Raw genomic sequence first — 17,041 nt, 5'->3', positions numbered from 1 at the left:
CTAGAGCAATTAAATGTTCCTATGATTTTGTTAGTGATACCTATTTATATTTTAGTTTTATTAAATCTTCAAGGCTAATAAGAAAAGACGGTTTAAAAAAAAGGACAACTAATAAAGCAGCAAGTTGTTTGATGGCCACAGTTACAGTATTTTAGATAATAACATCAGCAATGAGACAGGGAATTCGCTCTCCTGGATTATTTAATGTTTAATGTAAATTAAATATTTTTGCTTTTGTGAATGCATTTTATCTTTCATAAAGGTAGTATACAATTGATGAGCTCAGAGAGAAATAAATGTCCCAAATCATTATAAATTAAAATTATGAAAGCAAAAAACAAAGCTTCAGGTATGTAGAAAGACTGTGACTTTGTTGATAAACCAACCCAATAAAATAGCTGTTACTAAGGCTACTTCACTTGACATAATTAAAATTTTACTATTTTTTTACTTCTAAACTATTTGTTGAATTTGCATTCACGTCAGAAATCAACTCTTTTTCCTGAATTTTGTGATGATAATTAAAAAAAAAATGTTCTTAAAAGAAAAAGACCATGTTGTTATAGCAGGACAAATTCACCTCCTCTTTCCCATCACAACAGATAAAGAAGCTGTAACCATGGCAACAGTAATGGGCCAGAGAGATTAGGACCAGACTGGAGATTAGACCTCCAAGTGCAAAGAAAAGAGGTCCTGATTGGTTCTTTATTGAGACCTTATTTGAAGACAAGTTACTGTTGAGAGAAAGCATGGAGGATTAGCAAGAAGAAAATTAATTCCTCTGTATAAAGTAAGAACCCAATCCTTTGTTAAAAATGTGTCCTTCCTTTTTTATATAGTAACTGTTTAAAATGAGGTAAAGAATCTGTGATTCATTCCTTTCTGTGCTTTGTCTGTACCATCTAAGTCAAGACCGGCTTTGTGAGGAGCAAGTCTTAGAGGCCAAGAGAGAAGAACATCTATCTGTGTACAAACTCCCTTTGCTTTCCTCCTGGGCAGGCCCTGGATGGGTTGAAAAGCCTACTGACATTTGATGAGCATGCCATCTGTTAGTGAGTGTTTGAGAGAAAAATAAATTGAGAACTTCCCTCCTATTCTTTTGAAATTTATTTTTCTGACTTCTGGAAAATCCTTTCAAAGATTTTGGAGTCATCATTAATCATATTTTATAAATTTAATTAGGATCTCACTTTTCTTTAAACTGATAAAATTGTATAAGTATTATAATTTTGAGTAAATGTGCTATCTATGATCTCAGGTAGCTGTGCTGCTGAAGGGAGTACTTGCTATTTGTAAAATGATAAATTTACAGAAATTAGAATGTTTGCCCAAGTGGTATGAATACTTTAAATTTCAAAGGATATAGTGAACTGACTCCTGAATAGGTGGTTCTCATGCAAACCAACTGAGCATATATGAGGCATCATACACTGACGGGAGAGACACTGACACTCTTTAAAGTCTTACCAGTAGGACAGAGTTGTTGTTAAGTTTAATTCTGATGCATATATCTTTTATTATTCCTTAGGTTGAACTCTACCTTTAAATATAGGTATTCATTATTTTCTTGACATCTCAGCATTCTTTTCATACTAACTATTACTTGTTGTAAATTTTGCTAATTCTTTGGGTAAGTCTTTACAAAGGAAAAAGCATCTAAAGCAGAAAATCAGGAGTTAGGTGATGAGAGGGGCTTGATAAAAAGCAGGAATTGCTTGTGTAAAGTCTTGAAGAATTGCAAATAGTTGAGCGTGAGAAGAGCAGACTAACTGTCAGCATCATAAAGTATGGAAACCAACACACAGCCTCATGAGGACTGTGGTCTCCTCTCTTGTTCACCAGACTTTTCTTTGCAACAAAAGAAAGTTTGGCAGGTGGTAGGTGAATATTTGCTGAATAAGCAGCAGACCTAATGAACATTTCTTTCTGTGGATACCTGCAAGTTTCTGCCCAAGGCATTTTCCCTGGCCACAGAACTTGTTTTGCTATTTTGCAAGGAAACAATGCCTCTGAGATCATCCTCAAGTAACTGCAGCAGAGGAGTGAGCAGATAGATACTCCAGCTTGTTTCCCTTAGGGATGAGTATGGAAAGCTGCCCTCCACTGACTCCTGGAGTCCCCAGTGGGATTGCTCTTCTGTTTCCCACAGTGATGACCATCTAAATAGCTCATCCTTCGTGGGATTGGCAGCATTTTGATTTTGTTTTGTTGGGTTTTGGTGAACTTGATTTTATATGCATCCCCAAACTGACCTCAAATTCACAAATTTTTCTGCCTCACCTTGAGAGTGGTAGGATTATAGGTGTGCACCATAGACAACTCACCTTTATGGGTTCTCTCCTGCTCTGTTTTGCTTTCCGACTCCCAACTGGTGTTCCTGCGATCACCTCCATGATCAAGTATTTGGACTTAAGTTGTTCTGAGACCCAGTAACTAGCGGAAGCCAAACCAAGAAAAATACTTAAGCAGGAACCAAACTAAGAAACTGATTTAAAAATTTGAAGTTTGTCCTGAGATAAAGAGAAGATATTGAGGATAAATAACTAGTAGAGTGATATGCCAAATGTGTATTTGCTTAAGCTTATTCTGGATGCTGTACAGAGAATATATTTGAAGAAAGTGAATGGCAGAAAAGTACAGTCACTGGGAAGTAGTGTGGTAATTCTGGTGAGAGACCAGGCTGGTAGGGATAGATGTATGTGAGTCAGGGTAAACTGAACATTATGGGTGAATTATGGGGGGAAGACCTAGAATGCAGTAAGCAAGAGAGGGTCAAGAACAGAAGATGCATTTTGAGTTTCTGTATTACACACTTTAAGAGGACTGTGTAGACAAACTAGAAATGTGGCCCAAGAGAAGAAGCAGGCTGAGGGGGAGGGAGAGAATAACTTCACTCTAGCAGAGTGGTTTGAACTATCCTCTATGTTGAAATAAAGTTTTTTTTGTCATAAAGCACAACATCTCCCATATTTTTAGAGAGATGTTCTATATTTAGGCATTGATCTTTTCCCCTCCCCTCACCATTCTGCTGTAACAGATTGACTTAACTCACTGTCAATCTTCCATTTACTTCAAATACTCTGCTGATGAGAAACACACGAGGAAATTTTTAATTCTGCCTGGAAGTGAGGGGGGTGGGGGGAGAGGGAGGGGGTGGGGGTCAGGGGGAGAAATGGCCTAAACAGTGAATGCACATATGAATAAATGAATAAATAAAAAATGTCAAAGAATCTATGGAGCCAGAAATAACTTTGAAAGCTTTTTGTGCCGTTCTTTAAAATCTGTCTGTATTTCTGTATACTGGTAAGAATTGTAAATTGGCAATGTTCCTAGAACCTTTGGAAATGAGATATTCCCCTCCCCTCCACACAAAAAAGAATTTTACAGCTAACAGGACTTTAGCAGCCTGAGCTTGTAGAAAGTGAATGAAAAAATGGAGAGTTATTTTGATAAGAACTAGAGAAGATTTTATAAAAGTAAGTTCAGGATTATATTAGGCAAATAATGTGGTTATAGTTCAGGGCTAGAAATCACCTGTTAAGATGAAACACATATTCACTAGACTCAGGTAGTTAGAAACAACAATTAGAAAACAGAAATACCTAACAAAGATGAGTTAGAATTCTTGCACATTATAATTAGTAGAAGAACTATATTCTACACTATAAATGCCTTAAATATTTGAAAAGACAGTTCAGCAATCGTCAGTGTTTCAGACCAACTCCAAAGGATAGCAATTATTAAATTCTGCTACAAATATAGTTATACTCTAAAGCATAGTCCAATTGTATATCTTTCTGTCTTGCAGAATTTTATCTCATCTCTTTACTAGAAGATGATTCATGAAAACTAGTTCTATTTTTTTGTTAATTTCCATCAATTATAAAAAAATATATTATTAATATTATTTTTAATAGAAAAATAATGGTATATGCTTATGGGATATAATGTGATGTTTTGGTATGTATGTACAATGTGGCATGATTAAATCAAGATAATTAATGTTTACCTCAGTTCCTATTATTTTTATAGTGAGGCATTTAAAATTCACTCTCTGTTATTTTGAAATACATAATACATTATGTATTATACGTAATAGTATAGTCATTCTTGTGTGAATAGGTTTCAAAGTCTACATCTCCTAAGCCTGGAACAGAAACACAAATACATTATAAAATGTATGAAATAAAGCTATGAAATTCAATAAAGTTGAGTTCACAGAAATAGAGAATAGAATGATAGTTACCAGACGGTGAGTGTGGGAAGGTCACAGGGGCTGTTGATTAAGGGGTACAAAGCTTGAGGAAGACCATCAAATTTCATTTACTGCATTTAAATTTCTGTGCTCTGGGAATGCTTAAGTAAGTTACTTCAAATTGTATCAAAAAATATAAATAGACTCTAAATAGAATCAAGTTTTGTAATAACTATTTGGTTTTGTGAGGCATTTACCTAGAAATGTAGGTCCATGGTTATGTCATAGAATGTTAGAGTCTTAATTTGTTTGACTGCCAAATTATAACTTTACTAACGTCCATGTCAATTTATGTATGCATGTTTAGGCTGGATCTTTTTTACTGTCAATCATTTTCCTTTTAACTATGAAATCAGTATGTTAAAGAATTAGCTTCATTATGAATTTTCCTTATATATAAGAAAAAGGTAATCATAATGGCTTTTTCTTTGTCAGAAATTAGATTACTTCACAGATTGTTAAACCCATATAATAACATTTTTCTAAAGTAATAACCCCACCTCAAGAAAACTTACAAAATTTCCATAAGATTATGGTCTTTTCCTTGCTCTTATTGAACTCTTGAGAAAGCAAGTAGGTTAAATTTGACAACATAGTCACTATAAATCTGATTTTTGTATTTAGAATATCTTGTTTGTACTCTGTATTATATTTCTTTTATTGAAATATGGATACATGCATTTAATTCTTCATTCATTTATTTATTCATTGCTGAAATGGTTCAGAGAAATATATTAATCACCTAAAACAATTTATTCTGCTTTGATTTCACTGATATGCCTATATCTGTGACATTTTTATCATCATTTAATGTTATGAGATGTACGATCCTTTTACAAAACTTAATTTTATTCACATTTTTTAAGTAAGGTCTTTCTGAACTCATGTTCTTGCTAATAATTCATACTACCTTATTCTCTCCTTATCTTTTGCCTAAATAGATACATTTTATTATTGTAATATTTCCCAGGAGTGATAAAAACTGGAAAAATACATAGTAGAATCATATACTCAATTATTCACCATTTTTTACAAATCAAGAAATTTGAATATATCTTTGGATCCATGGCCTGCGTTCTCTTCCTTATACTGATGTAATGGTAACTTAGCTGTGCCTGCTATAGATAGGTCAGCTTTGTCTTCCTACTTACCTCCCACTTGTGACAGTAACACCTCTGACAGCCTCCTCTTTTTTGTCCTCAGCTATCCCAAGCTCCAGTGTCCTCCCTTCTCCTCCCAGAGATGTGGTCCCTGTCTTGGTTTCCAGTCGTTTTGTCCGTCTCAGCTGGCGCCCACCTGCAGAAGCAAAAGGAAATGTTCAAACCTTCACGGTCTTTTTCTCCAGAGAAGGTGACAACAGGTATATGCTACTAATAAGTTTTAGCCTAATTTGCCATCTCTTTCATTGTTACTGGAGGTACTGGCAGCAAGGGATCATGAGCAGAAGTTTGAAGACTGAAACTACTCTGTTCTTCATTCATGAAGGCTTGTGGTTTTTAAAAGCAGGATTGTTTAACACATATGTACAACTGCCTTAATAAAAGACAAAAATGTGAATATATGATATCAGGGTTTTTTTTGTTTCCTGGATTTTCAAAGTGGTAGGCAAAGAAGAGGATTCATCTGTACATTGGTAGGACAGACCATTATAATGAACCACTGTGACTAGTTCATATTCTCAGCACTGTCACTGCCATCCCATGATCTCAACAAAACAATGAGGTCTATGAGCTTCACTTTACTCTTTAAGTAAGATAGAAATACTAATACTTATCTTACAAGGTTTCTATAAGTGTTAATTAGGGTCACAATTTTTAAGATTATAGCAGAGGATCTAGTATTTGATAGAAATTGTTATTGTGACTAGTACTATTGACGAGACTAGAATGAACTGTTTAGTATATTGATAACAATATACCACTCTGGGTTTTTCCTCAATGTTTTCCCATTAAAATATTTCACCATGTTTAGATTCCATGTCTTAGGAAGACATGGAAGTTCCACATGAACATAAACAGAGATTCCTGTGCTAGTCTTCTAGTCTCTCAAATGTCTAAGTGCTTTGAGAATGAGCACACAGGAATCTTTAGGACACCCAGGATTCACAGGAGACAATGCAGGTTGTGCTTGTCAGGTGATTGTTAGTTCAAAACCCTGCAGTATGATAACTGGGTGGTACAGCAGAACTCCACTCGTGGTGTGTCTCAAAATGCTTCTCTTTCTATTTGTCAATATCGGTTAAAGTATATTCTTTTAAAGTTTATCTTTTCCTCTGCAATTTGCCTTGACTTTAAAATGGTAGGAAAAGCATACACATACATGGCCTTATGGCAACTTAAGATCATTCATTGTAGTGAAAAAGCAGATATTTGTGTTAATCTTGCCCCATAACTGTTTAACTCCATGACCTTAAGAGATCTAATAAGTTTTTTAGATTTCAGTTTGTGCAGTTATAAAAACTGGGGGTTATAATTGTTGCTCAGTCATTTTCATGTATTAATATGGGTTTCCTGGAGACACTTCAAAGCTCCATCTGCCTCAAACCATTCTCAGTATTTCCTGTTTAAATATATTTTCCTCTTTTTTCTTGTTTTATGTCAGTGCATCCAAAAACTCAAGTCATATATTATTCTTCCTGCCTCTCAACACTGCCATTCATTATTGAGTCTTGTCAAGTCTACCTTGACCCAGGTCATTCATGCCTCCTTTATTCTACATTTCCATCATCTCTTGCCTAATTTCTGGGAACAACATCTCACCATCTAATCTATCTTTCTTATTGTCTGTGAGCTATTTTTTTTTTAAATACAGTTTTCATCATTCACCACAGTGCTGAAAATATGAAGTCTCACATTTAAATACAATGAAATTTCTATTTAAAAATATGTACACAAAAACTTCTAAATTCCTTTGAATGGAAGTCTATCCCTAGTTTGTATGTGTGTCTGTGTCTGTTTCTTATAACTTGGAATAGTTAAAGAAATATGCCAATTATGTTCAAATGGCTGAATTTGAAAATGGTCCTACCATTTTCAGTTGTGTGACTTTTGTGCATTTGATCAGATATAAAATATAAATAATACCTGATTTTAGAATGGATAAAATATAATGAATTCTGTCTCTCAGGATTTCTATGAGAACTAAATAAGGGAATTCAAACACAGTATGCAGGAAGCCACTGCACACACATAAAGTGAAAGAGTGAGGTAAGAGACAATGTGGAACAGAAAACTGAAAGCAAATCTCAAAGGGTGGGAAGGAGAAGTGGGAGAGGAAGGGAAATAAGAGAGGTAAGAAGGAAAGAAAAAGGAGGAAGGAAGGAGGAAGAGAATGAGGACAAGAGGGAGAGAGGGACGGAGGGAGAGAAGAGAGAAAAAAGCTCTGCTGCTACTGTTGTGTTTTTGTGTGAACTATTTATTTTCATAACTGCTCACAGTTTCCTGCTTATAATACCATTTGACCCTTTCCTCTTCTACCAAAATCATTCTTATCTTTCATTCCCAAGCATCAGTCTGTGGCAACCCCATGGTTACTCTGTCCCATGGTCATACCTGTTTCTTCCCATCTTCCATTTAACTCCCTTATAACAACCCTTTGATTCCACGGGGACCTATAATCCCTTGATCCTATGGTTGTCACTGTCCTTTCTTTCTGTTTTCCTTCACTCTTTAAATATCTGAAATTCACAGAAAATTATTCTGAGTACTTGCTGATGCACACCAGTGTTTTCCTTGCTACTCTGTTATTTCAAATTACTTGTTTAGCAAAAACTAACTTAAGTAAATATAACTTTTCACCTACTCTGCCATTCTAAATATAGCCAGAGGAAAGGTACAACTGTGCCGATTCATCTCTATTAAATTCATAGCTACTAATCTCATGTTACCTATCAATATGTTACTAGCAGTCATATGATATTTACATCAGCCTCTTGCACAAAACTTCTAATGCTATTTCATGCATTTTTCTGTTTTTAAAAATCTTCACACTTCTCACACTCTTCATTCACTTTGCTCCTAATTTCCTGGAAAATAAGAAGGGAAGTTGCATAAGCTTCCATAGCTGATTTATCTACCTAAGTTTATCTTTAATTATATAATCTGTCTGTTCTCCAATTTTCATACAAGAACTGCCTGCATTCTTAACTCAGGCCAGTTCTGCACCTGTGCATTAGATCCTATCTTTCTATCAACATCTTTAACTGTCTTCTGTACTACATCATCGACTTCCCCTATCCAAGAAGATCATGTCATTTTGTGGGGTCAGTGTGGGGAGGGGATTATGAGAAGCCTATAAGAACCTGACATAAACACATTTGTGCTCAAATCTATAGCCTGAGTTTGGCAAGACCCAAGCCGCAGAATAGAGTGAGAGGCAAAATACAGCACAGCTGCTTTTCCTAAGTTGTTTACATTCAGAGAGAGAGAGAGAGAGAGAGAGAGAGAGAGCAGGTTTCTCTTGTTATAATGTCACACCCCTCCCAGAGAACTGTTGCTCTACCTCCTTGTTTACCACTGGATAGAAAAGACTGGCTGAAGGAGGACAGGGGTTTTTAATTGGCTTCTGCTGCCACTGGCTTTTGTGTGTCTCCACCAGAGCAGCTTTCTGCACTGAAAACTTTATACATAGGCTTTAGAAAAGCTAAGCTAAAGAAAAGCTAAAGAAAACATGGCACAATGCAAGTCTAAGGACCAAGACTTTAAGAGTTATGCTAATGCAGTTTTTATTTTTTTTTATTTTTTTTTTTTCATTTTTCTTTTATTATTCATATGTGCATACAAGGCTTGGTTTATTTCTCCCCCCTGCCCCCACCCCCTCCCTTACCACCCACTCCACCCCCTCCCGCTACCCCCCTCAATACCCAGCAGAAACTATTTTGCCCTTATCTCTAATTTTGTTGTAGAGAGAGTATAAGCAATAATAGGAAGGACCAAGGGTTTTTGCTGGTTGAGATAAGGATAGCTATACAGGGCATTGACTCACATTGACTTCCTGTGTGTGGGTGTTACCTTCTAGGTTAATTCTTTTTGATCTAACCTTTTCTCTAGTTCCTGGTCCCCTTTTCCTATTGGCCTCAGTTGCTTTAAGGTATCTGCTTTAGTTTCTCTGCATTAAGGGCAACAAATGCTAGCTAGTTTTTTAGGTGTCTTACCTATCCTCACCCCTCCCTTGTGTGCTCTCGCTTTTATCATGTGCTCATAGTCCAATCCCCTTGTTGTGTTTGCCCTTGATCTAATGTCCACATATGAGGGAGAACATACGATTTTTGGTCTTTTGAGCCAGGCTAACCTCACTCAGAATGATGTTCTCCAATTCCATCCATTTACCAGCGAATGATAACATTTCGTTCTTCTTCATGGCTGCATAAAATTCCATTGTGTATAGATACCACATTTTCTTAATCCATTCGTCAGTGGTGGGGCATCTTGGCTGTTTCCATAACTTGGCTATTGTGAATAGTGCCGCAATAAACATGGATGTGCAGGTGCCTCTGGAGTAACAGTCTTTTGGGTATATCCCCAAGAGTGGTATTGCTGGATCAAATGGTAGATCGATGTCCAGCTTTTTAAGTAGCCTCCAAATTTTTTTCCAGAGTGGTTGTACTAGTCTACATTCCCACCAACAGTGTAAGAGGGTTCCTTTTTCCCCGCATCCTCGCCAACACCTGTTGTTGGTGGTGTTGCTGATGATGGCTATTCTAACAGGGGTGAGGTGGAATCTTAGTGTGGTTTTAATTTGCATTTCCTTTATTGCTAGAGATGGTGAGCATTTTTTCATGTGTTTTCTGGCCATTTGAATTTCTTCTTTTGAGAAAGTTCTGTTTAGTTCACGTGCCCATTTCTTTATTGGTTCATTAGTTTTGGGAGAATTTAGTTTTTTAAGTTCCCTGTATATTCTGGTTATCAGTCCTTTGTCTGATGTATAGTTGGCAAATATTTTCTCCCACTCTGTGGGTGTTCTCTTCAATTTAGAGACCATTTCTTTTGATGAACAGAAGCTTTTTAGTTTTATGAGGTCCCATTTATCTATGCTATCTCTTAGTTGCTGTGCTGCTGGGGTTTCATTCAGAAAGTTCTTACCTATACCTACTAACTCCAGAGTATTTCCTACTCTTTCTTGTATCAACTTAAGAGTTTGTGGTCTGATATTAAGATCCTTGATCCATTTTGAGTTAATCTTGGTATAGGGTGATATACATGGATCTAGTTTCAGTTTTTTGCAGACTGCTAACCAGTTTTCCCAGCAGTTTTTGTTGAAGAGGCTGCTATTTCTCCATCGTATATTTTTAGCTCCTTTGTCAAAGATAAGTTGCTTATAGTTGTGTGGCTTCATATCTGGATCCTCTATTCTGTTCCACTGGTCTTCATGTCTGTTTTTGTGCCAGTACCATGCTGTTTTTATTATTATTGCTTTGTAATATAGTTTGAAGTCAGGTATTGTGATACCTCCGCTAATGCAGTTTTTAGATGTGGTTGCTATTGTTTGTCTGCAAGTCTGAGGACCAAGACTTTTAAGAAAGCTATAGAGGGAACATGGGAAAATGCAAGTCTGAAGGCCAAGACTTTAAGAGAGATTATGCTAAAGAAAAGCTAAGAGAGAACACAGACAGAGCAAGTAGAAGGAAAGAGACTTTAAAGAATGGAAAAGAAGACTTCAGAAGTAAGGTTTTAAAGAATAAAAGAAAAGAAGAAAGGTCAAAGAAGAGTTATTAGAGAAAAGAAGCAACAAGGCTATTGTGCATCTCCATCTGAGCACCCAGCACACCTGGTCCCAACTTTCTGCATTTCTGTCTTCTATAATTTGTCCTTTCTGCATCTCCAGTTGCTTCCAGTTAGGTTAGGAGAAACAAGAGCTTGAGAAACCTCTCCAGAGGTGAGTAGCCAGTTGTGTCTTCCATTGCAACAGGTACTCCCTTGGTCCTACTTCTCTCTCTTCTATCATTCTACTCATTACTCCCTTTTATGTTTCTTGAATTATCTAACTTCACTACAATTTCTCATCTCACATTCCAATCATGATTTGGAATACATTGCAACTGTTCTCTTATCGATACTCACCATTGGCCTGCATGTTGTTAAACCCAGTGATTAATTCCTGGCCCTAACATTTCTTGGCCATCAGCAAGTTTTGTCATATTTGTTGACTTGCCTTTTCATGACACTCATTTTTCATTTGTTTGTATCACACACTGAATTCTGGCATTACTCCTACCTCTGTGGCTGTCATTTTCAGGCTCTTTTAACATTTTACTCCCAATCTTCCTGGTCTGTGGATATTGAATTTCTCCCAGGAGTCTAGCCTTGGGGGTCTCCTTTCATATCATCACATGCTATCAATATATTGATGTCTTCCAAATTTGTGTCTCTGGTTCTAACTTTTTATCTGCATTCCAGACTCATATTAAATACTGCATTTCTTAGGAAGTTGCATTGGGCATCTGCAACTTACGAATAAAACAAAATACCTCCTTTTCTTCAACTCCAATCTGTCCCCACAAAATACTCCAGAGTTTTCATCCAGCTCATTGAAATCATCTTTCTCACTAATCAAGCCAAAAGTCTGTGGAATAATTCTTATTTTCTCTCTTTTTTCCTACCTTATACCAAATCCATTATCAACTCAGCAATACTATCAAAATATGTCCTGAATCCACAAGATAATATGACACCTGGTGTTTGCTCTAAAATAATACAGAAAGAATGACTATGGTTTTATATTTTCACTTGAATGGGAATAAAGAGGTTCATTATGTTATTCTGCTTTTACATTGCTTCAATTTTCAAAACAAATCTAAAGCCAAGAAAGCAAGTGAAAATAAAACATAGTAAATCCTATGAATCCTTACCTCCTGCTCTTTTGAGAACAGCTATATCTTAACAGAACTATTGCAAAAACCTGCTAAGTCAGGTCTCACCACAGCAGCTGAGCCAACTTTTAAATTTCAGGTTGAATTTTGCCATTTCTCTGTATACAAACCTTCCAGTGATTCTCTGTATCATGCAGTAAATTAGCCAAAACATTTCCTGCCCTAGTCTTTGATCCTCTCTACCCTCATCACTTACTCTTCTTGCTATTCTGCTATTTGCTCACTCTTCTCCAATCCCACTGCTTCCTTATGTTTCTTAAATATACCAAGAGTCCTCCCTCAATACATTTGTACTTGCTGTCTCATGTGCCTACAATGCCCTGTCCCCAGATCCACGTGGGTCATTACCAAACCTCTATTTAATCTTGTTTGAAACATCTTCCCTGACCTTTTATACTCCTTATGCCATTTATTACTCATAAATTTTATTACTCTTTTGTAATAAAATTTCTGATTTTTTGTTTTTGTTTTGGGGGCATAGGGACTCACTGTATGAACCACACTGGTCTTGAACTTCTAGGCTTAAGCAATCTACCCAACTCAGCCCTGCAAGTAACAGGGACTTCAGCTACATGCCCTGTACCTGGCTGCTTTTGTTGCTTCCTACTCATGTTGTTTGGTTAACCTCCTTCCTTCCCTCCAGAATGTAAGTTTCCTGTGGGAAGGTTTGTTTTTATCTCTTTTATTCAATGAGGTTTTCTCAGCACTTTGAACAACACATAACACATAATAGACACTCCTTAATAGGCACTCATTTGAACCCCTACTGAAATCTCTATTGCTATGTTAAAGTTTCCATATTCTTCCAAGTCAGAATTCATCAATTTCTCCTTTATCTCTTTTTTAAATTAATAAACATAAACATTTTATTAAAATACAAGAAAAGAGAGGTAACTATATAATGCAATGTAGCTATATATTTTAAGTCAATTTGTATTTCCACATTCAAAATAACAGACATATCTGTATATTCCATGTAGTTTCATTTTCTGGTATTTATAATCAAAACTATAAATTCCCTGAGTTGGGACTCAGAACCTAATACCCCATGTATAACACTTTGATATGCTGAGTACTTTGAACTGAAGGAAACTGGAAGGCCTCAGAAACAAAGTCTTGCTCATTTTTTTCCTAGCTTTCTAATTTATTTTTACCCTTTTTTCTTTCCTGAAGTGTCATAGAAACCAGAATTATTTTTCTTCAAGTTGGGTTATAGACACTAGAACACCCCTACCCCAAAGTAATCCATAAGACCTGGAAGTTCACTCTGTCTTTTCTGTCTTCTCCCATGAAGACCCTCATACTAGAAAGTCCTGCCCCATACCCAGGAGGGAAGAAGAATGTGAGCCACAGGTCTTTCTGGGTTTCTCTCCTTAGCCTATTACCACTAGATCATCCCCATTTATCTCCTTTGTCTCTTTAATTACAAAACTACTGCTGCTTTTACCACCTTTTGTTCTATTTTGTGTTTTGTTGAATACATGTGTATTCCTCTCCCTGGTAAAGGAGTCTAGGGTTGTTCATAATTCCATGTCCAAATGCATGGTACTATGCTCTGTGTAGACATTTATATCTCAGAACTAATATTTTAAAGGTGGTGCTGAGACAGATATGATGTTCTTAATTGATTCTCCTCTAACCAATAAAAAAATATGCTACTGTTAAGGATGAAAATGCTGATTGCAGTTCAAGAAAAACTTTTCTAATTGAGAAAAAAATGTTGTTATTGAAATTTGATTCCACTATCCCAGTTCATTTTGTATTTCTTGGCTCTCCACTACAGCAAATATATGCCATATGTCTCAGAGGGGTTATGTATGATGTTTGTTTGCTCATGTAAGTTTATTCAGCTCTTTAACACAATAGTTTTTTAAAAGGTAGCAGATTTAACATTCTCCTCAGAGTAGCAATAACCTTGTCAGACAAATTACTCTAGTTCAGATTATCATTAATCTGCCTGACTGGCTAATGCTGTCAATAATACAAGTGCTGTATTTAACATTTTCTATCCAGCCTTTTAGGGTACTTTTGTTTCCTAAATCAGAGAACAGCATAAATTCCATAACCTGAACATCAGAATTCAGAGTGAATTAATTGATTCCCCTCTATCCCCTAAAAATCATTACAACTGAAGTTGATCTTTGAGATCATAATCTTCCTTGCTGCTACTCAAACTTTTAGCATCAGATGTTCATGGGAGGGAGTCAGTCCCATGCCCAAGGCCACAGATTCAGCAACAACAGTGACAGCAAGTATTTACTGAGCAAGAACTGCATTAGATACCAGACTAAGTGTCTTATACATCAATTAACTTGTATAGTCTTTGCAATAAAACATTATCCAGAAGAGGTTTCAAGTTCTTACCTCCGTTTTTCAGCTAGTATAGTAGTAGAACCCGATTTTAATGCAAACCTGAGTCCAAATCAGGTGTTCTCACTTTCTTGTTCCTTTAGTGAAATAGTATGGAAGAGACATAAGCTTACATCATATTTGTAGAACCAGGGCATACATCTCTATGTTTCTACATGTTTCTTTCCAGTAATTTTCTTAATGGCTAAATTGATCTACATCATTTATTGACCCTTATTAAAACACACAAGTAAGTTTCTAATATATTTGAAAAACATTGTATCTTTCATTTAGTAATGTGAAAATTACTCATGGAGTGTGAAACAGTAAAGTCAAAAGGGTAAGATTATAAGACTGTGGAATTGAACCTTATGGGTTTTAATCCTATCATAGGTGTTTACCAGCTATGTGGCCTTGGAAAAATTACTGGGTATGAGTCAGGTCCTTTAGAAAGACAGAACCAATAGAATATATATAATTATGAAAGAGGACTCTTTACATAGGCTTACACCATTGCAGCTGAATAGTCCCACAATGGCTTATCTGTATGCTGGAAGGCAGGGAAAGCAGTAACTGCTCAGTCTAAGAGGCTGGAAGCATCAGAACAGGAGGAACCACTAGTGCAGCCCCAGTCTGAAGCTGAATGCCTGGAGGTTACCTGAAGGATTGCTTGTTTGAGTTCACACTGAAAGGTTGAATAAACTAGAGTTCGATGTCACAAAACATTGCAGCACCAATAGAAAGACCCATTCTAGAAGACTCAAGCTTGCACATGCTGGCAGACTTCCTTCCTTTACTACTTTTGTTCCCTCCAGACCTCCTAGTCAATTGGGTAGTGTTGTCCACATTCAGGGCAAGTCTTCCCCATAGTTTGCTATTGCACATGCCAATCACCTATGGAAACCCTCTCAGAGACACCGTAGAAGATTGCTTTGATAACTTTACTAATTTGCTAGGCATTTCTTAATCCAACCAATGAAAATCAAGTTTAACTTGCATAACTGGTGACTTTGTTTGGTCATGCAGGATAATACTGATACCTGATAAGGAATGTTATGTTGAATATTACATAAAGGTTTTTTATACGTGTCTACATGCTCTTTGCCCAGTGCACCAAATGCACTTAATTCTTGCTAGCTAGAGCCATGTGAAAATCATTGTGTGAGTTTGAAATTGAAATGAATGAAATACAAGGGCATTTCCTGGCTTTCATTTGGAGAGGAATTTATTGCTTTCACAAGCAATGTAGCCCATTAGCTCCTCAGATAATGTATTTATGGTAATCTCTATTTTACAGAGGAGTAAGTTCAGATAGACTGCAAAATATTGCCTAAGAACCTACACAACTAGTAAATATTAGAATTAGGTTTTAAACACAAGTTTCGTACTCTAGTGATCTCTTCACTGTACACACAAAGTAAAAGATATTTCCTAAAAGACCTACGAATAGAGTATGGTGGGAGTTCAGATGAGAGAGTTAAAACTCTTTCACAAGCACCATTCAATTTAATCCTCACAATAGCTCTGTGAGGTAGGCAGATAAGGGGCTGGTATCTTCATTTTGCAAATGAAGCAGAGAAGACTTCAAGATAGCCCCTGATATGTTCAAGGTCACACTCTATTTTGCAGCAGAACAAAGACTAGGCTAGGTCTTCCAGCTTGCAGCACTGTTGCACTAATGCTGTATACTGCTTTGTGCTGTTTCAGAAACCTGTGCTCACAGTTTAGGATTATAGACCAGCTTTTTATGATTGACACAGAGGAGTCATTTTAGAATTCACTGTGCATTACATTTTCAACATGGTGTTTACATATTCTTTCTCTGCTCTTCAGACTTGAGGACTCTGTAGCTGATGAAGCTTGTTATCCATGAAGGAAGTGTATTGTGATGGAAAAAGGAGAAGACTCAGAATCCAAAGCACACAGTAGCCCTGGCTTAAAGCTTGGCAAAGTCTGCCTTCTACCCAGAGCTCCTGCCACTCTGTTAAATGTGAAACCCAGTCCCTTCTGCCTCAAAATCTTCTTAGACTATCCAATGAGAGAATGATTTTCTTCTCCCAGTGGACTTAAGGCATATTGAAAAATAAAATATACCATCTATAAATGCCATATTTAAATGAACAACCATTATTCACTTAATCAGTAAATGTTGACTGTGAGTAAAAAATGCATCCACCCCTATTTTGGAAATAGTAGGGAACCCAAAAGAGTCTCTGGAAGTCACTTAGAAGACTGGGAAAGATCATCCGTATTGTGAATAAACAAGTACACTGAGTTGAAAGCGCTTATAGAAAGGAACATGCTTCTGCGAGCAAATGCAAGGAGTGTGTGCCATGATGACTGGCTGGAGAGTGAGCATTAGACCAGAGGTCAGCTGGGTGGAGGCCTGATGCCATGTAACAGGTTGCCACAAAAGTCTGCAAAGGGTACATCTGTTGAGACAGAGCAGTGAAGATAAATTTAAAAGATGTATGGAAGACAAAAAGGAAAAGATCTGGAGAGGAACTGCATATGAATGAATGGGGAGGTGTTAAGGATAGTCACTAGGTGTCTGGGGTATTTCAATGGGG

The 17,041-nt window shown here is 36.6% G+C and overlaps 1 protein-coding gene across 2 annotated transcripts in view; it reads left to right on the top strand.

Moving 5' to 3' along the window:
- The window catches only part of Dcc (DCC netrin 1 receptor), a 1,132,969-nt gene that overhangs the window by 753,889 nt on the left and 362,039 nt on the right, over positions 1 to 17,041 (top strand). For both annotated transcript variants that reach the window (XM_074069811.1, XM_074069810.1), the window contains exon 8: positions 5,459 to 5,615. In XM_074069811.1, coding sequence (XP_073925912.1) covers positions 5,459 to 5,615 — 157 coding nt within the window. The remainder of the gene's footprint in view (positions 1 to 5,458; positions 5,616 to 17,041) is intronic.

Source organism: Castor canadensis, chromosome 4 (genome assembly GCF_047511655.1).
Source record: "Castor canadensis chromosome 4, mCasCan1.hap1v2, whole genome shotgun sequence".
Lineage (NCBI taxonomy): Eukaryota > Metazoa > Chordata > Mammalia > Rodentia > Castoridae > Castor > Castor canadensis.
The sequence above is the reverse complement of the archived record's forward strand: the minus strand, read 5'-3'. Positions and strand labels throughout refer to the sequence as shown.